The sequence below is a fragment of the Cornus florida genome, unplaced genomic scaffold (genome assembly GCF_030987335.1).
Source record: "Cornus florida cultivar Cherokee Brave unplaced genomic scaffold, ASM3098733v1 CherokeeBrave_3.0.0_Hap2_Chr07, whole genome shotgun sequence".
NCBI lineage: Eukaryota > Viridiplantae > Streptophyta > Magnoliopsida > Cornales > Cornaceae > Cornus > Cornus florida.
The window spans coordinates 56,995,927-57,019,256 of NW_026775577.1; the positions used below are offsets into that span (position 1 = coordinate 56,995,927).

Genomic DNA, 23,330 nt, shown 5'->3' on the forward strand with positions numbered 1-23,330 from the left:
TTTATTTTAAGAAAATGGACATTAATTTTTATTACACATAGGCCAATAATTTATAAAAAATTAAAAAATACCCCCTGAAATAATTATTTACCCTTGGGCCAATTAATTTTTATTGCAAATAGGCCTATATTTTATAAAATTTTACAAAAATGCCCACTAAAATAATTATTTTTAAAAAAATATCTTTAATTTTTCCTTTCTTTTTATTCTTACTCCTCCTCCTCTTCTTCTTCTTCTTCTTTATATTCTCTTTAAAAAAAAGTTGCATTCCTTTATTCAAACTATTTTTTTTTCTCTTCAAAGTTTGGTAATTAAATTTGTTGCCTTAAGGTCGGTATTTTTATGTTCCTATTTTTTTAAAATAATTATTTTTCAAATTATTAAATGAAATTATTCCACCATTAGTATAGTTTTATTTTTTGATTTATTGTCTTGCATCACTTTTCGTTTAAAAAATAAAAAAAAATATAATTTATCATCTTTAATATGGCGTCCCCTGAAACAAATTACTGGCTCCGCCCCTGTTGGTTCCCACTTATTTTATAGACATCCAAATCTCTACGTATGCTTTTGGACCACTGCAAAGCATTTTTTTTTTTTTTGGTTTTAAAAATAAAATTGGAAAAAAGGTATAAACTGAGGAAACACCTAGGAAACTTCTTGGTCTTCTCCCCAAAGCATTTGTGTAGACTCAATATTCATAGCCACCTATATTGACTGTGATCAGTGATTAGTTGTGTATAAGAAGATGAAGATTTGAGTTACAGAAATCCCCCATTTCAATCACCCAAAAAACTCTTCTTGGGAACTAGCAACAGCTCAAGGACACACCAGCAGTTTGAAAACATGTTTGACCTTTTTTATCAATCCAGAAGAATTGTTCTGGTAAGATTGCTGGCTGTGTGTCTCTTTGTTTCAGTACTAAGTACAGTTCCATTAGCCGATGCGAGAATTCGTAGATACAAGTGGGAGGTGAAGTATGAGTACCAGTCTCCTGATTGCTACAAGAAACTGGTTATAGCCATTAATGGGAGAACCCCAGGACCCTCAATCATAGCACAGCAAAATGATACAATCATAGTGGAGCTAAGGAACAGTTTGTTAACTGAGAATGTCGCGATCCATTGGCACGGGATCAGACAGGTATATATGCAATTCTTGATCATATTGAGCATTTGGGTTGCATATATATTGCTTGTATATGATGTATGAACACAGATCTACTTAGTTTAGTTTTGTTTTCTGAAAACAGTTTTAAAAAATTAAGAAAAAAAAAATATATATATATATATATATATATTTTCAGATAACAAAAAAAGACAATTATCCAAAAACATGCCTTTTATAATTGAATTTTCATAAAACAGAATTACAGTTTTCTGTTTTTTAGTTAAACCAAATATTTTTGTGAATTATTGCAGAAAGGAACACCTTGGTTTGATGGAACAGAAGGAGTGACTCAATGTCCAATTTTGCCAGGAGACACCTTCACATACCAGTTTGTTGTTGACAGAGTAAGTTGTATTGGCCTTAAAACCCTTTTTTTTACAAGCTTAATCTTGCAGCACCATTTTACAAGCTTAATTTGCTTTAATTTGAACATAATGCAGCCAGGGACATACCTGTACCATGCACATTATGGTATGCAGAGAGAAGCGGGGCTGTATGGATCAATCCGCGTATCACTTCCTGATGGAGAATCCGAGCCATTTTCGTATGACTTTGATCGAAGTATCATCCTTAATGATTGGTACCACAAAAGCGCATATGAACAAGCCACTGGCTTGTCCTCCATTCCCTTTGTTTGGGTCGGAGAGCCTCAGGTAATTAAATTACTGACACCACATCTACAATTACAATTTGAATTACATATGAGTATGCTGCTTTTCTAAAATAAGTTGATAAATAATTGATGGTGTTTACAATATATTACATTTCAGTCACTCTTAATACAAGGAAGAGGAAGGTTCAATTGCTCTTCTCCAAGTGTAGAACCCAGTTCTTGTAACGCCACAAATCCGGAATGTTCCCCCTATGTACTGACAGTAGTTCCAGGAAAAACATATAGACTGAGGATTAGTAGCCTCACCGCGCTATCAGCTCTTAGTTTTGAAATAGAGGTACTTAAATCTAATGTTTATGTCACTTCTTCATAATGTGTTTGATAATTCTAATCCATTGCTGATACATGGTTCAAATTCTTGTAATGCAGGGTCACAACATGACAGTGGTTGAAGCTGATGGTCACAATGTAGAACCATTTGTTATGAAGAACCTATTCATTTACTCCGGTGAGACATACTCTGTCCTCATAGAAGCCGATCAAGACCCTTCGCGGAATTACTGGGCAAGTGTAGCAGTTGTTGGCAGGAACAGGACAACTCCAAATGGCTTAGCCATTTTCAATTACTACCCAAATCATCCTAGAAGGTCTCCTCCAACAGTTCCACCTCCGGGCCCTATTTGGAATGATGTCACGCCAAGAATCGCTCAGTCTCTTTCAATCAAGGCGCGAGAAGGTTACATTCATCCTCATCCTCTAAAACCAGATAGAGTCATTGTGTTTTTAAACACACAGAACAAGATCAATGGCCACATTAGGTGGTCCGTCAATAATGTCTCTTTCGAACACCCCCATACGCCATACCTAATCGCGCTAAAGGAGAATTTGTTACATGGAATCGAGCAGAACCCTCCTCCTAGTGGCTATGATTTCGTGAACTATGACATTTTTAGTGTCGCGAAGAATGTGAATGCCACGACTAGCAACTCCATCTATAGGCTGCAGTTTAACACAACTGTGGACATCATTCTTCAAAATGCAAACACAATGACTCCAAACAATAGTGAGACACATCCATGGCACCTCCACGGGCACAATTTTTGGGTACTCGGATATGGCACAGGCAAATTTGACATGTACAATGATCCAAAGAATTACAATTTGGTTAATCCAATCATGAAGAACACAGTGCCTGTTCATCCTTATGGGTGGACTGCTTTGAGGTTTCGCACTGATAATCCAGGTGTGTGGGCTTTCCATTGTCATATAGAGTCTCATTTCTATATGGGCATGGGTGTTGTGTTTGAAGAAGGGATAGAGAAGGTGGGACAATTGCCAACATCTATTATGGGATGTGGTGAGACCAAAGGTTTCCAAAGGCCTTAACGTTTTTTTAATATGTTTCATAACTGTAAAATATTTTTTTTCACACCATTTTGTGGAATGATTCTTGTGTGGGAAGCACAATTTTTCAAAATGGGTGTCACGCTTTATACGTGTTCCAATTCCGCAGGCGCTTTCACGCTTTATCGTAGCACTGTGATTTAGATTTTGTTTCTTTTGTGCTCTCTCTTTTACATTTGCCGCTACTCCCACTCTGTATGACTTAAGTGTGAATTAGTCAATTTGTAGTCATTGTACATTATCTGCAACATAACATTGTCAAATTGTATGTTACAAATCAATTCCAAAGTTTTACTAGGTTGTATAAAGATTTCTGTAAAATTTTGCTGTCTTTCTTTAGTGATCTGAGAATTTTCACATGTATCATACGCGCACTCTTCAAAATTTGGAAGTCGAGGCACAAATCTCTCTCTTTCACACGCGCACACACACACACTGATGATGTATCCATAGAATCCATTCAACGTAACAAGTGGAGTTAGTCGCATAGATTTAATATATGTTCAAAGTCAATGGCAAGGGTCTGTTCAAAGTCAATGGACTGACAGTGGAAAGGGTAATGGAATGAATTTTCCTCCTCCTTTCCGTTCATCAATTATTAAAATGTCAGGCAAACAATAAATTAGCATGACATAAGCACATGATATTTCAGCATAAATCGCCATGGTGGTCCCTCACATACACATCCATGATCTATCCATATATCCATCCAAGGCAACTGGATGGAACTCTGAAATGCATTTAATCGGGTGGGGAATTTTGACGCATCGAATATGTTGACCAGCGTGAAACCACTCTCGCCGAAAAGGAGCGTGATACCACTCTCGGTGTCGACCTCGGTGTTGAAGACGGGTTAAATACAAAATAGAGTACTATGTAATGTGTATATATAGATGTAAAAGATGTATACAAAGAGGGGTTTATATAAGAGGGGTTATGTGATAAATAAGTAACCCTATATGTATATGGTAACAATATATATGATAATCCTATACAAAGTTAGAATATTTTATACAATCTAGTAATAATATATTCTATAATATATTCTAACAGCCTCCTTCAAAATCAAGGTGAATTGAATGAATTTGAGTTTGAAAATAAGATCTTGAAAGCGACATGGCGGAAGCGATTTGGTGAAAACATCAGCAATCTAATCATGTGAAGTGATGGACCGCAATTGTAAGGTCTTCTGAAGAAGTTGATGACGAACAAAATGATAATTAATCTCAATGTGTTTAGTGCGTTAATGAAAAACATCATTATGTGCAATCTGGATTGCACTCCTATTATCACAATAAAGAGGAGTGGCAGTAAATGAAGAAACTCCCAGGAGCTAACGCAACCACAGAAGCTCAGAAGTAGTATCAGCAAGAGCCATGTATTCAGCTTTTCTGCTAGATCGAGCAACCACAGTCTTTTTCTTACTGTGCCAAGAAATAAGTGAATCACCAAGAAAGAAACAATAGTTTGTGGTGAAACGACGATCTGTAGAGTCTCCTGCTCAGTCTTCATCTGAATAGGCACGAAGAATAAGCGATAACTGGGAAGAAAAATGCAATTTATGAACCATAGTACCTTTGAGAGAACGAAGGATGGGATGAATAGCAGCAAAATGAGTGGACCCAGGGGCAGTCATGAATTGACTAACTATGTGGATAACATGAGAGATTTTGGGATGAGTGAAAGTGAGAGAAACCAGACTACCTACCAATTGGCGATACAAAATACCATCTCGAAGAGATTCTCCATCATGTAAATTAACTCTTGTATTGTACTTAAGGGGTTATCAACAATCTTGCTGTCAGTGAGACCCGATTTGAGAGAAGATCGGATATGTATTTAGCTTGAGTAAGATAGTAACCATCTGTAGTTGTAGTTATCTCAAGACCAAGAAAATAACTGAGAGATCCAAGAAACTTTTTCTCAAACTGAAGATTGAGAAACTGTTTGAGCTCCTGAATTCCCATCAAATCATCTCCAGTAATGATCATATTATAAACATAAAGTAAAAGGAGAATGACACCTTGATTGGTGCGTCGAATAAATAAAGTAGAGTCATAAGGACTAGCAGAGTAGCCAAGTCGAGAGATAGTCTGATTGAATTTGGCAAACCAAGCTCGCGGTACCTGTTTGAGACTATACAAAGCATGTCTAAGTCTGCACACCTTATTAGAAGGATGAGGTTAATCTGAAGTTGAAGAAGAACAAAACATAAAGTTGAAGAAGAATAAAACAAGCACACCCAAAGACTCTAAGATGACTATAGTCAGGAAGTTTTCCATATAGACGTTCATAGGGTGTTTGATTTTGTAAAAGTGGTGTAGGAACACGATTCATGGTATAAACAGTAGTAAGAGATGCTTCATCCCAAAAAGATGAAGGCACAGAAGCAAAAAAGTGTGAATGAACGAGTTAAATCTAAAATATGTCGAAGTTTATGTTTAGCTCAACCATTCTGTTGAGATGTGCTAGAAGTATAAAAAATTGTACCGTAATGTTGAAGAATTTTTTGAAATTCATTTTGTCGGTACTCTTGAGCATTATCAGATCGAAACATTTTGATTCATTTAGAAAACTAAGTTGCAATCATTTGAGTGAAATCACGAAATATTTTAAATAATTCAAACCGATTTTTCATTAAAAAAATCTATGTGAATCGTGAAAAATCATCAACAAAAATAATAAAATATCGTGATCCTCCCATAGTAGATATAGTCAAAGGTCCCTAAACATCAGAATGAATAAGATCAAATGGAGTAGAAGCAAAAGACTCACTTTTATTAAATGGTAAATCAGGTTGTTTTCCCAACTGACAGGAAATACAATTAAAAGACTCAAGTTTAACTTGACCTAACAAACCCGCAGATGCAAGCGTTTTGACACGAGATAATGATGCATGACCCAAACGAGAATGCCATAACTCAAGTGTAGGAGAGATGGACCGTGTAGAGGCTGCAAAAATAGTGGTAGTAGGCATGTGATGTTTCCAATTTTTATCATTTTTCATTTCTTGAAATTTTTTGATTTTACGAGGGCATTTTCGTATTTTCTCGTTTTGCGTGACGGACACCGTGGGGTGTACCGGGAGTGTCCAAGAGTTGGTTGGGGCATTTCTTTGAGTTTAGGATTCTTAGAAATGCAACGGTTGCCATTTCAGCATTTTTTCATTTTTTGGACGGTCCCGTGTGGGACCCGCTACCGGATTTGTTGAGTACGCGGTATTGTGTAGGTCCATTTGCATCACATTCATTTTAGTTAATGTGTTTTATATTGTTTAAATATAGTTGTATGCATATATATATTTGTGGTGTAAAATTAAGTTAAAAAGATATTTATATTTTCCTTAGTGGAGGGACCTACCACCATGTCTTTTGAATTAGTGGCCAAGAAGCCACATTTGGATTCACTTTTCTCTCTTCCCGTAACAAGCTCTCTCTTCCTCATTTTCATTTATTTTTCTTTTCCTTTTGCTTTAAGCTTTAGACTTTGATTTCTCTCTCAATTTTGAAAATTTTTTGGTGCCGTTTGCGGTAAAACGGAGAGTTCGGCAAGATCTTTAAGTTGATATAACAATTTCTTCTTTGGTGCACCATAGGATTTTTGAAATTTGAGGGCTCAATTGGGGGTTTTCATCATTTTGGAGGTAGGGGTCTCTAATCCACAAATTCTTATACTTTTGTGAGTTGAATTTCCTTTATTTGTGGCAAGCATGCTCATTTTATGTTAATTACCTTTAAAATGATGTAAATGATGTATATGAAATGTGCAAATATGTGATAGTTGATGTGTTGTGAATAAGCATGCATACATGGGATTAAACTCTTGTTTTATGTGCTTATTATGTTGAATCAATGATGATTGAAAGCATGAATTGTATATCTTAGCAATTTATCTTGAGTAGCATGTATGAGAATGTTATGGTTACATTAATGATTAGAAGCATGAAGCACTCATGCATTCATTGGGAAAGAAAAAGGGGAAAAGTGTTTTAAAAAAAGTGAAATTATTTTGGGAAAAAGTTTTCTAAAAGTATTTGCGAAAACTGGACGTCTAGGAGGCACCTAGTGGTCCGCGATGTTAATGTAGTCTAGAAGGGAGTGTGGTTGAGTTAATTAGGCTGGATGCGACGCCTTAGAGGTGCCTTGTGGTCATGGATAGTTAGCCAATCCTCCTTTCGTGACGCCTTGGAGGTGCCTTAGGTCGGATTAACCCTAACGGTTTGGAAGTTGAAAAGGTAATATTTCAGAAATGGGAAGCGACATGGGCATGTCATTGCACTTCATTGGCATACATGGTATATTTGTGGCTTAGATGACATTTGTGATTATATTTGCCGTTGTATTCATGGATTATATCCCCGGTATAGTATGATCCCGTTCTCTTGATTTCTATTCTATATATGGATTCACAGGGTTATAAAAAGGTGTATCGTAGGCACCTCCTATTGAGCGTTTAGCTTACCCCATTATTTAATATTTTTTTTTCAGGATTGGGAAAAGAATTGGCAGACGATAACCCTCCACAACTATAGACCGGATTGGAACTTGTATTTTGTAGACTTTTGTAAAAAAGTTATAAATCATGGTATCAATGTAAAGTTTAAGTATCATTTATGAAGTTGTAAAGCATGGTTCATTTGTATAAGTTTGATTTTACTTCATGGATTATAAATTGTTATTACTTCAAGTATTTTGATTTTGATCGTTAATTCATGTAATGAATCATGTATTTTTATATGGTTAGTCATTATAGGGTTGTACTCTATAATTTCATATGTGTTTGGAGAGTATTCTTTCAGTTTTAAAGTTTCATATTGGGATTTTGATTCACAACCATGATCATAGCAGCTTGCCCATTTCGGCCGACCGAAATGGGCACTTCAGTCGGTTGATCATTCCAGTAGGTTCAGTCACTGTAGAGGTCACAACCGGTCGACCAAAATGGCCATTTCGGTCTACCGGTTCAGGGGGGTATTTCGACCAGCTAAATACCCATTTCGGCTGATCGAAATACAGCTGAATGGTGCACCTTGTTCTTTCTTTTGATGTGTTTGACCTTGAGCCTTGGGAGTTTAGTTAAAGCCTTCTTGGAACATATATAAGACTTAAAAATGATGCATAGAATTGAGGGTATTGACCTAAGAGACCTCAGTTTCGAGTAAGGACCCGGTTGGCGATCCGGAACTACGAGTTCGGGTCGTTACAAGGCAGATGTAATGAAGAAAGTTCAAACAATCATCTTATCTTATGACCTGTCCCAATGATCTGTCTTGTCCTAGGATCATGTACAACACAACTATTAGAAGAAAATGTTATGGTCAATCCTAACTCAGTTAGTTGTCCAACAAATAAAAGATTAAGGGAAAGATTTGGAATAAGATAAACATGGGGCACAGATAACTGAGATTGAGAAATAGTTCCGATATGACTAATAGCCATAGTGGAACCATCTATTGTGTGTATGATAGGAGAGTAAGAAGTAGGAGTTTAGGATATGAGTAAGGTAGGATCAGGTGTCATGTGATTGCAATAAGTAGGGTCAAAATACCAAGAACCATGTTTACCTAGTGTAGTAGAAAGAGGAGTGGAAGATGCACCTTGATAGCGAGATAAAACCTAGTTGAGAATTGCTTCAAAATCAGTTACAGAGAAAGTATATGAGGTAGATGTAGATTCGTCAGAAGAGTTGTTGACCGATGTTGAAGATGGTGGTGACATATATTCTGTATTAGCCACGGTTGTAGTAGAGAGTTGAGCACGAGTACGACAAAAGTCAGTGTTATGCCTTGAAAGCCAAGAAAAAATACAGTAAAGAGATGAACGGTCCTTTTTGTTATTGGATTGCTAAGAGCTAGATCGATTGTTATTGTTACGTCCATGGGAGCCAGATTGATTGTTATTGTTGCATCTATTGGAGCCAGATTGATTATTATTGTTGCGTCGATTTTGTACAAAAAATGAGGCGGGGCGATTTGGTGCTGACTGAGATGGCACTGACTGAGGAGAAGATGGTGTGGCTAAAACAGTGAGATGATTTTGGGAGTGACAAGTCTGCAAGCGTGTCTCTTCTCGAACAAGTTCATTGAGAGCTTGATTAAGTGATGGAAGAAGTAAGCGATGGAGAAGCTGACTACGGATTGGTTCAAAATCATCATGAAGACTCATCAAAAACTGATGAAGTCTAATCTGATTGCGATACTCGAGAAATTTCTTTGCTTCAGAAGAATGTTCCCATGATGATTCGAAAATAGCTAATTGATCCTATAAACATTTCATTTGAGAGAAGAATTCAGTAATTCGCTGACCTGACTCTTGTTTAAAAGTAGAAAGTTGAACCATTAATTAAAATTGGCGAACCCCATCAGAACTAGAGTAGCGAGAGGCAAGCATGTCCGAGACCTCCTTGGCGATCTCGGAACTCCTAAATTCCATACCAATGGAAGAATTGAACATGTTGCATAACCATGTGATGGATCTATCTATTTTGGACTTGTTTTGGGGGTTTAATTAATATATTTATCACTCTGGCACAGAGGGGGAATAGATAGCCCATTTCTGTCTGGAACTTGGATATGTGCCCGAATGGGATTTTTTGGCAATGTGAATACCCTTCTTTCACCACCCATCCATTGAGGTTAGCACTAACTGTCGTTTATCTTGTCGGATGGATATGGAATTAATGTTTTGAAAATGTCTCTATTAAAGTAGTCTCTTTTTTTTTTTTTTTTTTTTTTTCTTTTTTTGGTGGCTTCAAGCACAAATGTGTTATTATTCACTTTGAACTTGTGTTAGTTAATGCTCCAGTGTTTGTTCTTTCTGTCAACTGATTGGTTGGATTTTTAGTAATTCAATTAATTTGTCATGGTTCATTCCTTTTTGGTCGTCGGATATTCTTCATCAAATCTCAAAAAAAATAAAAGAAGAAAAAGATTAAGATCTTTTAGAAGGAAGTTTCCAAAACTACCCTTGATATTAAAATATACAATATTCTGTCTTTAATTGGGTCTGTTACACTAGAACCCTAATTTAGCCTCACCAACCTTCTGTGTCTTTAATTAGAGATTTTTAAGTGGTCCCACAAATAATTTATATTTTTTTACAAATTTTTTGAATAAAATTTCAAACTAATCAAATGCATATTAAAAAATAACTTTTCTTTCCATTGACTTTATTTTTTTTTCATTTTTTATTTTTTTATTTTTCTTTTCTTACTTATTTCCTTCTAAAAGCATCCCCACCGCAACATCTCCATTCTCATTCTACACTTTTACAAAGTGTAGTGTCATGTCAGCAATTATGGTGGCATGACTCTACACATTTTTTTAAAATTTATTTCTCTTGTTGTGCCAACATTTTTTATATTTTACACTTTATTATTTTAAAATTTACCCACATACTACTAATACACAATCAATTTATTTTATAATATTAAAAGCACACACAAGGCCCACCATTTCAAGTGTACAATGGCTACTTGATACTACACGTTTGAAGAATTGGGTGTGGAATACGAAGGGGGGCCACAAGTGTGTAATGTGCATGGTAAGGATATTCATTCAACACTTCATCAGATATTGTACATTTTGCTTCTGTGCTGGGTTGCTCTAATCAAACTAAATAAATAAATAAAAGAGAGAGAGAGAGAGAGAGAGAAGAAAAGAAATAGTATATACGAGGAAAGTCCTAGGAAAGAGTAAATGTTTACCAAGTTCTGTTGTGTTAATCTCCTTACCAATTGATTTTTCTACAGACTCAAAATTCCTTGCAGCTTTGATTGACTAATCAATGCTCAAATGTGTATAAGAAGAAGATGAAGCTGAGTTATAGAAATTCCATTTCAATCCCCTAACAATCTCTTCTTTGGAGCTAGCAACTCCAGCACAAACCAGCATAGTTAATTTGGTTAGTTTGCAGTTTGAGTCGAGCTTTTTTATCAATCCCATAATAGTTGTAATGATAAGATTTCTAGTTCTGTGTCTCTTTGTTTCACTACTAAGTACTGTTCCATTTGCCAGGGCGAGAATTCATAGATACAAGTGGGAGGTGAAGTATGAGCATAAGTCCCCTGATTGCTAAAAGAAACTGGTTATAGCCATAACTGGAAGAACCCCAAGACCCTCAATCATAGCACAACAATATGATACAATCATAGTGGAGCTAAAGAACAGTTTGTTAACTGAGAATGTAGCGATCCATTGGCACGGAATCAGACAGGTATGCAATTCTTGATCATATATGTTTTGTTCAGTTTTTTGAAAATAATTCTCAAAAATTCAAAAAACATAAAACTGTTTTAAGACAAAAACAGACGTTTTTATGACGAGTTTTCAGAGAAAATTGAACTAAGTAGAATTTTTCTATAGTTTTCTAACTGATAAACCGAGTTATTTTTGTGAACTACTACAGAAAGGAACACCTTGGTTTGATGGAACAGAAGGAGTGACTCAATGTCCAATTTTGGCGGGAGACACCTTTGTTGCGAAACGTTCTAGTTTTAAAAATTTTTCGAGGCATTTTAATTCATAGATCTTGATTCATTACATAGAGACAAATTTTATGCAAAAATAAAACATGATGTATCATTCAATTAAAAGATTGAATACTTACATCAAGGTTTGATTAAACCTTAGATCTCTCCTCTAAAGTGAATGTTCTCACTTATTGTAGATCCCTTTTGCTAGACACCTTTTCCATGGATCTCCATCTTCTTGGTAATGGTCTTGCCTTTAGGAATCACTCATAAGCCTCCATGAATGACCTTGGAAAACTAGGCTTGTGGGAGCCTCCATTAGATGAGAACATTAACCCCAATTTTCTAGAGAGAGAAAATTTATTCCTTTTTCCTTCTCATAAAAATCATCCCCAAAATATACATAGACCATGTATATATATAGGCAACATAAAGATAAGGAAAAGGAAACTATAAATCCTTCGCAATCTCTAATTCACAAATCTCAAATCTAATATGATTCCAATATCAAGTTGGGCTATGAGTGAGAATCCTTTGGGCCTATTATTTTATTGGCTACAATGAACTAATAATTGGCCCGGTCCATGGTCCCAATTCAATTAATTCATAAATTAATTTCTACTCCACTAAAAGAAATTAATTGAACTCCAATTAAATAATAAATAACCTCAAAGTCAATATTACACTTTGACCCCTCTATGCATAATTAGTTATCGGATAAATAAAGCCATCAATCTGACTATTTAATTAATATATTTATTTTGGTACCTTTGATTATTTCTGACTCGATCACAATAAAACATTTGTTTAACAAAAATAATAATTTAATAAATAAATATATATAATAAATCATTTTGTCTAAAACCACACGAAGGCCTTCGAATTTACTTTGTGATAAACCATAATCAATACAAAATAAATACAAGTAGCAATGATGCAAATATTGAAAATATAGCCCTCTAACTATTAATTACATAACTACCCAAAGTGTCGGTCTAAGGATCCCGAAGAATCCGCTGAACAAATCAAAGTAATTATTAATTAATAAAAGAGTCTATAATTTTCTCATGCTTAAGAGTCAAATGCCATGACAGTAATAGGGAGCAATTGCATACGACGGCTCTCGCAATATATCTCAACCTAAAGCGGATTCAGTTCAAGTCTTAATTAATTATGATTCCATCCATAATTACCGACTATGAACAATTTATGATTACTATTTATATTAATGTATTGATCGCCATCTCATACATATATAAATATTTCTTGTAATCGAGGACACTATCAATTCTATAATGAATCGAAACACAATACATTGAATTCATCAATTATATAAATCATAAATATTTCAGATATGTCAAGAACATATGTCACTTTAATCCAAATAGAAATTTGCTATGCCAGGGCATATAAATCCCAACAGCTCCCACTTGCCCTCAAAGCCAATTCAAATTGCATCTAACTCCAATGTTATCCAGGTGTTGATTAAAACTATTGATCGATGACACCTTTTTAAATGGATCAACAAAGTTGTGCTCCAATGCAATGTCATATCCATGAGTACATATTCTTGCCGAACAATATCATGTAGGACATGATACTTTCCTCTCAGTGTATCTTGTTCCTCTATAGAACCTTGGGTCTTTGGTTTGGACTACTTCTGCATTATTGTCGCAACATAGCTCAATAGGCAGGCTAGTATACTCCACAACCTTTAATTCAGTGAGATCAAACCAATAAGCTTCCTTTGCTGCCTTTAAGGCTGCAATGTATTCCACCTGCAGGTTTGAGTCAGCAGTTCAAATCTGCTTAACAATCTACCAACTGATTGCCCTTCCATTAAATGAACATACACTAAGTCATGAACCTCATAGTATCTACTTCTGATTGAAAATTAGAACTAGCATACCTGACTAGGACCATATCATCACATCCATAACTGAGTATGATATCCTCGGTCCTCCTTAGATACTTAATGATATTTTTCACAACAGACCAGTTATCAAGTTCAGGATTGGACTGATATCATTTGACTATCCCTATAATGTAGCGGATGTCCTATTTGGTATAGACCATGGCATATATGAGACTCTCATATGCCAAAGCATATAGTTTTAGTCTCATTTGTTCAATCTCCTCTGCTAGTCTTGGAAAACTACTTACTAGAGAGAGCAATCCATATCAATAAAGCAAGAACTCATTCTTTGAGTTATGCATACCAAACTTAATAAAAACTTTTCCAATGTAGGATTATTAAGAAAAGCCTATTTTCCTTTTAACCTGATCTTGCAAAAGCTTGATCCTAGGAATATAGCTTACATCTTGAAAATTTTTCATTTAAAAGTAATTGAACAACTACCTCTTTATCGATGACAAAACTTCCACATCATTCTAAATGAGTAGGATGTCATATATAAATATAGAATCAAAAAAATAATGACATTCCCTTGTACACTCATGATTTATTCACTAAAAAATCTTCTGGCATCTTTTTGTAGATTAACTTACCTTCCATAGGAATCACCCTACTAGAAAGTTCTACAAGATCCCAGAATTTATTAGAATACATAGATTCCAACTCTGATTTCATAGTAACTCACCAAAACGATCTGTATCCATATCGGTTCACGCTTCCGTGTAACTTACTAGGTCCAACTCATGTTTAACAGGGATATCCATAATGGTCTCACCTAAAAACATGATTCTGTCGGATTGGATGATAATCCTCCCACTACATTAATGTACCGATGCAGGAATCTGTGTACTAGATGATGCTGACGCATCAATAGAGAATTCATTTATTATTCTCAATCTCTATAATAAGTGTGTTCAAATGTGTTACATCTGATACTCATACCATATTCTCTAACATTATGGTACTAGGTATGTAATTCATAATATGATCCTCCTATAGATAAATAGTGAGTGTAAACAATCAACTTTTATCATTGAGATCATAAAATAATCCATTCTAGTGACTTTTAGAGTAGCTATCAAATCTATCATGCATATGATCTGTTTCCAACTTACTTGTCCATATCAAGCGCATATGTGCAAGACTACCCATATGTGTATGTGATTCAAACTAAGATTTAGTCAAAAACACAGCTCAACGGTATCCTTGAGACAGACTAAGATGGAATGCAGTTCATAATGCGCATCGATGTCATTAACGCTAAACTCTTAAATGAAAGAGATAATATAGCATAACTGATCATAGATCTAACCATGTTAAGTGGAATTCTGTTATTCCTATTTGACACCTAAATGCATTTAGCGTCAATTGCGGAAAACTGGTACACAACACCTTCATTGACCATATAGTTTTTGCACTATCCTAAGAAATACTCATATCCTCGATCAGATCGAAGTGTCTTGATAAGTTTACCTAATCTGTGCTCCACATCAGTCTTGACCCTCTCGGAATATACCAAAAGTATAAGACTTGTGTCGCAACAGGTAAATTTATCCAAAACGTGAGTAATCTTGCTTAAATGTTCACAAGACCACACGTGTCAGTGTGTACCGACTCCAATTGTTCTTTATGTTTATTTCATTTGGCTGATTAAGCCCTTAGAGTTATCTATCCTTCAAAACAGGATTCACAAGTTTGGTTTAGGCTCCTCTGCCTCATTAGGTAATAAACCTTCTTTGACCAATCTTTGAATTTCATTTTGATTGATTACAACCCAAAAATAGACACCAAAAAATACAATGAGTCAGGAATAACAAATTTTCTCTTAACATTCAATCTAGAGATGCAACATTAATTTCTACATCCTGCAAATCTTAAGAGTTTGTGATTATAGGATATTAACCATCTTTCAATGCACCAAAAACAATCGCATATCTATTCAATTTTATAAAACCAGTTTTACAAAATAACGATCCAGTTTTTATAAACCACAAGTGAGACAAAAATTAGATAGCGTCTAACATCTGTGCATAAAGATAATTCTCTAATACTAATATCCTCATACTCTCTAATTTCAGATGCAATACTCCCACTGACTTAGCTACAACCTTGACATCAGGTCAAGTACAAATATATTCCATATTATCGAGGCTTCTGGATTCCTGAAATCCTTGCAATGAATTGCAAACATGTTTAGTGGCTTCAGAATCTATTCATCAGGAATTAATAGATACAACCACATAACATGGCTCAATGATTAAATATATATTTTCCTATGCCACGTCATTGCTTAGACAGTTTGTCTTCTTAGTTAGCGACAAAAGAAACAATTTAATTTGCCCTCAACATACACTGCCTTATTCCCTTTAACCTTTTGGATACCCATGTTTTGTGCTAGCCTAGTCCTATTATCATCCTTCTTCTTTGCTTTGCCCGTCCACTTGGGCCTAGAAAAAGATGGTATAGACTAGGTTAGATTGACAGGAACGCCCATACTCTTGATTATCCCTTCATCTGTTACCAATTCTATAAGAATATCAGCGAGGGTGAACTCAAACTGATTCCTTATTTAGTTCATTCTAATAGAATCGAACGAGTTTGGTAACAAGGCAATAATCATGTCAACTTGAAACTTACCACTCAAGTCAGCCCTATTGATCTCTAGCTTATTTTTAAATAATAAATAATCATTTTCCAAAACTCGATTTCATACTGGAGGTCCTTAGGCTATCTTGATGCTATTCAAGTCTGATATAGTACTTTGACATACTCTCTATCTAATCTCACCAAAACATCTTATTGACATTTAACATGATGCTTGAAGAAAATAAAATAATGTAAATGTTAGCTTTGGAGCATATTCGAGGTAAACTCTAGAATATTGCACCAATTCATCTCATTTGCCTTATTTTACTTATTCAAAGTATTAATGTTCTCTTGAGTATCTTAAAGTAAAAGAATTAGGTTTAGGAGTAGTAAATACATTTGTACCCTTACGTTGTGAATAAAATATCTAAGTTCCTTTCCCAGTCAATATTAATGAGGTCCAGTTACATTGAATATGTAAGCAAGCAGATAAACTGGATTAGACATAATTAATCTGAATATAAATGCATTCATACAATATGTAAGGTGAATTATTAATACTGTCATGCATATTTAAAATTAAAATGAGTTTGTTAACCACATAATATAATAAATCTCAATCGAATAAGAGATCATTATCATTATTGGTGAACAATCCCTTTTAATTAATGCGGGTCCCTTAACCATTGCATGAAAAATCGAATAACCAATACGCCAATAACTTATTCGGTTGGCAAAGTTCATTATTGCTATTGGCGGGCAAATCCCATCATCTCCATATCTCTTAAGACAATGCCTTGTCTATATATATGAAATGATTCCCGATTATGTTTAGCCTTTCTAAAATCACCTAGTGTAGACCACTCCATTGGGGAGCTAACACTATTGATTTTAGATTGAGTGTATAACGCTATTAATGCTCTAATGAAAAATAAAACATTAAATATCTTGTCATTATAATCTAGACTCTTTAAATCATGCGTAAGGCCTTATTTTTAAAGATCTAATTATAATGAACATTTAATATTATTATTTTCATGAAATAACCATTCTTGTAATATTAAGACTCTTCAAATCATGCGTGGGGCCTTATTTTTGAAGACCTAATTACAATAGTGTTAATAACGAAGGCCATGGGGCAATGTATAAAAATCCCCGCTCCCACTCAATTTTTAATCATTCATAATTAGGATTTTCATTTTATTCATTTACATGATATAATGCATGCAAAATGTCTTGATTTTAATCCAATTAAATTTAGAAAATATTTGGACTTTAAATGATTCACTAATATTTAATTTGAGGCACACATTTTTTTAAAAATAATTTTCAAAAATAATTTTTCGTTTCCCAATAAGTGCCCTCAAATTAATTAGTAATCAAATCCAATTAATTTTCATAATTTAATTAATATAAATCAAGTCATTTAAAAAAATATTATGGATCCAATGCATGAACAATTATTATCAACAATTAATTATTCCATGCATCAGAAAAATAAATAAACCATAGACAGAAGCAATTTAAATGGCTAATGGATTATGCTTCTAACATTTAATTGCTCTAAGTATTGTACGGACGTCCTCCAACCACTTGTAAATAGCTGTAGGATGTTGGTACGCGTCTGGAGAAGCAAAACAGCATTTGGAACGCACCCGGAAGGGCCCACACGCGCCTGGGACATGCAGCAGGTGAAGGCACGCGCCCCCACACGCAGGCACGCGTTGGACGCGCCTTCACGCGCGTGGAGGTAATACAACTTTGGCTGGCGCGTGCAATGCACGCGCCAGCATGTGATGCAAATGCCACCTCCTGGCGCATGTTCCTCACGCGCTAGGCTCACCCTCTATGCACCACATCTGATTCTAGCCTCCTCCGACGCCTCTTCTCGTCGCCGGCGATGCTCCGGCCACCGGAAAAACGCCGAAAAATTCCAGAAAAATCAGAAAAATTCCTAGAAAATTAAATTAAGCCTAAAAAAATTCTAGAAAAATTCCAAAACATTCAGAAAAATTCTAAAAAATTACTGAAACATAATTTAACCCTTTTGGACCTTCTTGAAGCTTCATAGCATCCTTTGATGAATATTACATGGCTTTAAAAATATTTACAACTTGAAATACAATGGAAAAAATAAATCACATCATTGAACTTTCAAACGGCTAAATCAAAGCCTTAATTACATTCATCCAAAGATAAAATTATATTCAATGAACCTATAAGCTTCATCCATAGCCCAAACACAAATCATCATCTATTCACAATTATACATACATCATTATCTATCAATATATATCAACATATTAAATCATACATCAACATACATCAATAAAAAATATATATGAATATAATTTTGGATCCATGAATGATGAATTTTGATAAAAACATGATCTCTAGTAATGAATCAAACCATGCTCTGATACCACTGTTGCGAAACGTTCTAGTTTTAAAAAATTTTCGAGGGATTTTAATTCATAGATCTTGATTCATTACATAGAGACAAGTTTTATGCAAAAATAAAACATGATGTATCATTCAATTAAAAGATTGAATACTTACATCAAGGTTTGAGTAAACCTTAGATCTCTCCTCTAAAGTGAATGTTCTCACTTATTGTAGATCCCTTTTGCTAGACACCTTTCCCATGGATCTTCATCTTCTTGATAATGGTCTTGCCTTTAGGAATCACTCATAAGCCTCCATGAATGACATTGGAAAATTAGGCTTGTGGGAGCCTCCATTAGATGAGAACACTAACCCTAATTTTCTAGAGAGAGAAAATTTATTCCTTTTTCCTTCTCATAAAAATCATCCCCAAAATATACATAGACCATGTATATATATATGCAACATAAAGATAAGAAAAAGGAAATTATAAATCCTTCTCAATCTCTAATTCACAAATCTCAAATCTAATATGATTCCAATATCAAGTTGGGCTATGAGTGAGAATCCTTTGGGCCTATTATTTTATTGGCTACAATGAACTAATAATTGGCCCGGTCCATGGTCCCAATTCAATTAATTCATAAATTAATTTCTACTCCACTAAAAGAAATTAATTGAACTCCAATTAAATAATTAATAATCTCAAAGTCAATATTACACTTTGACCCCTCTATGCATAATTAGTTATCGGATAAATAAAACCATCAATCCGACTACTTAATTAATATATTTATTTTGGTACCTTTGATTATTTCTGGCTCGATCACAATAAAACATTTGTTTGACAAAAATAATAATTTAATAAATAAATATATATAATAAATCATTTTGTCTAAAACCACACGACGGCCTTCGAATTTACTTTGTGATCAACCATAATCAATACAAAATAAATACAAGTAGCAATGATGCAAATATTGAAAATATAGCCCTCTAACTATTAATTACATAACTACCCAAAGTGTCGGTCTAAGGATCCCGAAGAATCCGCCGAACAAATCAAAGTAATTATTAATTAATAAAAGAGTCTATAATTTTCTCATGCTTAAGAGTCAAATGCCATGACGGTAATAGGGAGCAATTGCATATGACGACTCTCGCAATATATCTCAACCTAAAGCGGATTCAGTTCAAGTCTTAATTAATTATGATTCCATCCATAATTACTGACTATGAACAATTTATGATTACTATTTATATTAATGTATTGATCGCCATCTTATACATATATAAATATTTCTTGTAATCAAGAGGACACTATCAATTCTATAATGAATCGAAACACAATACATTGAATTCCCCAATTATATAAATCATAAATATTTCAGATATGTCAGGAACATATGTCACTTTAATCCAAATAGAAATTTGCTATGCCAGGGCGTATAAATCCCAACAACCTTCACATACCAGTTTGTTGTTGATAGGGTAAGTTGTAGCGGCACAAGCTTAATTTTGCAGCATCATATTGGTACTTTTACTTAGAAAACTTTGACAAGTGATGGATGTTTAATTTGCTTTAATTTGAACATAATGCAGCCTGGGACATATTTGTACCATGCACACTATGGTATGCAGAGATAAGCCGGGCTGTATGGATCAGTCCGTGTATCACTTCCTGATGGAGAATCCGAGCCCTTTTCGTATGACTATGATCGAAGCATCATCCTTAATGATTGGTACCACAAAAGCGCATCTGAACAAGCCACTGGCTTGTCCTTCATTCCCTTTGTTTGGGTTGGAGAGCCTCAGGTAATTAAATTACTCACACCACCTCTGCAATTACAATTTGAATTACATATGAGTATGCTCTTTTTCTAAAATAAGCTGACAAATAATTGATGGTGTTACTTCCTATTACATTTCAGTCAATCTTAATACAAGGAAGAGGAAGGTTCAATTGCTCTTCTCCAAGTGTAGAATCTGGTTCTTGTAACGCGACAAATCCAGAATGTTCCCCCTATGTACTGACAGTAGTTCCAGGAAAAACATATAGACTAAGGATTAGTAGCCTCACCGCGCTATCAGCTCTTACTTTTGAAATAGAGGTACTTAATCTAATGTTTATGTTATGTGTTCGATAATTTTTGTCCATTGCTAATACATAGTTCAATTAATTATTGTAATGCAGGGTCACAACATGACAGTGGTTGAAGCTGACGGTCACAATGTGGAGCCATTTTTTATAAAGAACCTATTCATTTACTCCGGTGAGACATACTCTGTCCTCATAATAGCCGATCAAGACCCTACACGAAATTATTGGGCAAGTGCAGCAGTTGTTGGGAGGAGCAGAACAACTCCCAATGGCTTAGCCATTTTCAATTACTACCCAAACCATCCTAGAAGGTCTCCTCCAACAGTTCCACCTCCGGGCTCTAATTGGAACTACGCCACGCCAAGAATGGCGCAGAGCCTTGCAATCAGGGCGCGACAAGGTTTCATTGACACTCCTCCTAATATAACAGATAGAATGATTGTGTTCCTAAACACACAAAATGAGGTCAATGGCCACAGGAGGTGGTCCGTCAATAGTGTCTCCTTCGAATTTCCCCATACACCATACCTAATCGCGCTAAAGAAGAATTTGTTACATGGAATTGATCTAAACCATCCTCCTAATGGTTATGATTTTGTGAATTACGACATTTATAGTGTCGCGGACAATGCGAATGCCACTACTAGCAACTCCATCTATAGGCTGCAGTTTAATACAACAGTGGACATTATTCTTCAAAACGCAAACACAATGAACAAAAACGACAGTGAGACACATCCGTGGCACCTCCACGGACACGATTTTTGGGTACTTGGCTATGGCAAAGGCAAGTTTGACATGTTCAATGATCCAAAGAAGTACAATTTGGTTAATCCAATCATGAAGAACACAGTGTCTGTTCATCCTTATGGGTGAACCGCTTTGCGGTTTCGCAGTGATAATCCAGGTGTGTGGGCTTTCCATTGCCATATTGAGGCCCATTTCCATATGGGCATGGGTGTGGTGTTTGAAGAAGGGATAGAGAAGGTGGGACAATTGCCAACATCTATTATGGGATGTGGTGAAAGTTGAAACCAAAGGTTTCCAAAGGCCATAGATATGCATTTTTTAATGTGTTTCATAACTGTATTGTATTTTTTATTTTGGAATGATTTTTGTTTTGAATTAGTCAGTTTGTTGTCCTTTAGATTATCAGCAACTTAAAATTACCAATAGATCAATGTTAGTACTTGTATTATTCTTGTAAAGATTTGTGTAAAATTTTGGTGTCTTTCATGAATTAATGAGAATTTTCAAACGGATCATGTCATATACTAGGAATAGAGGTGATATTTAGAACGAAAAGTCATTCCAACTCATCATCCATTGGATACACTCAACGTAGTTTTCGCATTTACGTCATTCAAACTTTTCAGTGAAAAAGTCGTTATCCTTGAGGAAAATTTGAAGTTTTCACATGCATCATATAATATTCTTGAATTTTGGAAGTCTTCGAGGCAAATTTCTCTCACACACATCATTTAGTGCGTGGAATTCTAACAACCATTTAGAAAAGTACTTCAAGGACCTGTTCAAAGTCAATGGAGCGACTCGAAATGGGAAGTTTCCACATGCATCATATAATTTTGGGGTTGTTTTTTTTTTTTTTTAACTAATTGATTTTTCTACACACTCCAAAATTACTTTCGTTTTCAGTCTTAATCAATTCCAAAAATGCAGTCAAACAATAAGGAAAATTCTCATGCAATAGCAAAGTTGTGAAAGATCATGTTTCTCAAGATGCAGGCCTAGGGAATATTCCAGATGATATTGTGACTTTGGCTTTGCAGGATTTTAATATCTGAATCCTTGTTTCTTCCTCGTCAAGTTAAATAAATAAATAAATAATTCAAGATACTGGGTTGGGTTAGCTTGGGGTAATCCAAAGATATTTTCATCAGACTTTGGCCATATATGGTCGAAGTAGTAAGAAATAATAAATGTTGAGTTAAGTTGAGATGACCCTAATATACTATTTCATCAGACTATGGGCCTTTGGCCATGGTCATAGTAGTAAACAACAATAATTCGAGCAGAATTTGATCCAAGAATGGACAAGAAAGTATAGACTTTAAATGAGACAATTGACCATAATAGATATTTGGGTAAAGTGTAAAAAAATAAAGAAAATAAAAAATAAAACTGTGAACTATTTGGTCAACCTTCAAACAGCCCCGGCCGCGAACTACAAAGTTGCAGAAAAAACACAAAATTGCGCATTTTTGTTGTAGATACCTCCATCCGTTAACTGATTGGATATTACCATTAAAGACAACACGTGACTTACATTTTGAAATTAAACGACCATGGCACATGTTTGGCCTATAAAAGTGGTTAGCTCCGATAGAACCGGATAGGCGTGCCATGAACTGCTGTAGTTCTAAAAAGAGATCCAAACAATATTCCAAAAGGAAGATTACAAGACCAGACGACTGTGATGAGGTCTGGAATGAACACTTCAGGTTCTTTTTGCCTTTGAAAAAAGATTTTTGGGATTGTTAATTGGCTAGGAAGGACTACATTACTTATGAAAGTAATTGAATTGACTGTAAAATTATCTAATATAACATTTAGGGAAAAAAAAAAAAAAAAATTACCTAATGTAAAGTAAAGTACGGGAGTTACGCGAAACATGTTGAAAGGGCATTGTAATAAAAAGGAAGATTGTATTGAAATGCTGTTTGTAA

The 23,330-nt window shown here is 34.9% G+C and overlaps 2 protein-coding genes and 1 pseudogene across 2 annotated transcripts; 2 read left to right on the forward strand and 1 right to left on the reverse strand.

Annotated features, from left to right (window-relative positions):
• The first annotated feature begins 673 nt into the window (after positions 1 to 673).
• LOC132267231 (L-ascorbate oxidase-like) lies at positions 674 to 3,341 on the forward strand. Its single transcript, XM_059768332.1, has 5 exons — positions 674 to 1,143; positions 1,422 to 1,514; positions 1,611 to 1,823; positions 1,941 to 2,120; positions 2,213 to 3,341. Exons 1-5 carry the CDS (start codon positions 847 to 849, stop codon positions 3,167 to 3,169), a joined length of 1,740 nt encoding a protein of 579 aa, XP_059624315.1. The 5' UTR covers positions 674 to 846; the 3' UTR covers positions 3,170 to 3,341.
• A 5,689-nt stretch (positions 3,342 to 9,030) lies between these two features.
• On the reverse strand, positions 9,031 to 9,618 carry LOC132266238 (uncharacterized). The gene is made up of 2 exons (XM_059767091.1): positions 9,544 to 9,618; positions 9,031 to 9,447 (listed from the first exon to the last, which is right to left on the reverse strand). Exons 1-2 carry the CDS (start codon positions 9,616 to 9,618, stop codon positions 9,031 to 9,033), a joined length of 492 nt encoding a protein of 163 aa, XP_059623074.1.
• A 1,521-nt stretch (positions 9,619 to 11,139) lies between these two features.
• Positions 11,140 to 21,782, forward strand: LOC132267674 (L-ascorbate oxidase-like; annotated as a pseudogene).
• Positions 21,783 to 23,330: the final 1,548 nt, after the last annotated feature.

What these genes read in the sequence shown, in the direction of transcription:
- LOC132267231 (XM_059768332.1), top strand. Translation starts at nt 847, where the DNA reads ATGTTTGACCTTTTTTATCAATCCAGAAGAATTGTTCTGGTAAGATTG. An exon ending in ATTGGCACGGGATCAGACAG is followed by an intron (nt 1,144 to 1,421) that starts GTATATATGCAA and finishes GAATTATTGCAG; the next exon opens with AAAGGAACACCTTGGTTTGA. An exon ending in TTTGGGTCGGAGAGCCTCAG is followed by an intron (nt 1,824 to 1,940) that starts GTAATTAAATTA and finishes ATTACATTTCAG; the next exon opens with TCACTCTTAATACAAGGAAG.
- LOC132266238 (XM_059767091.1), bottom strand. Translation starts at nt 9,618, where the DNA reads ATGGAATTTAGGAGTTCCGAGATCGCCAAGGAGGTCTCGGACATGCTT. An exon ending in GCTACTCTAGTTCTGATGGG is followed by an intron (nt 9,448 to 9,543) that starts GTTCGCCAATTT and finishes AAATGTTTATAG; the next exon opens with GATCAATTAGCTATTTTCGA.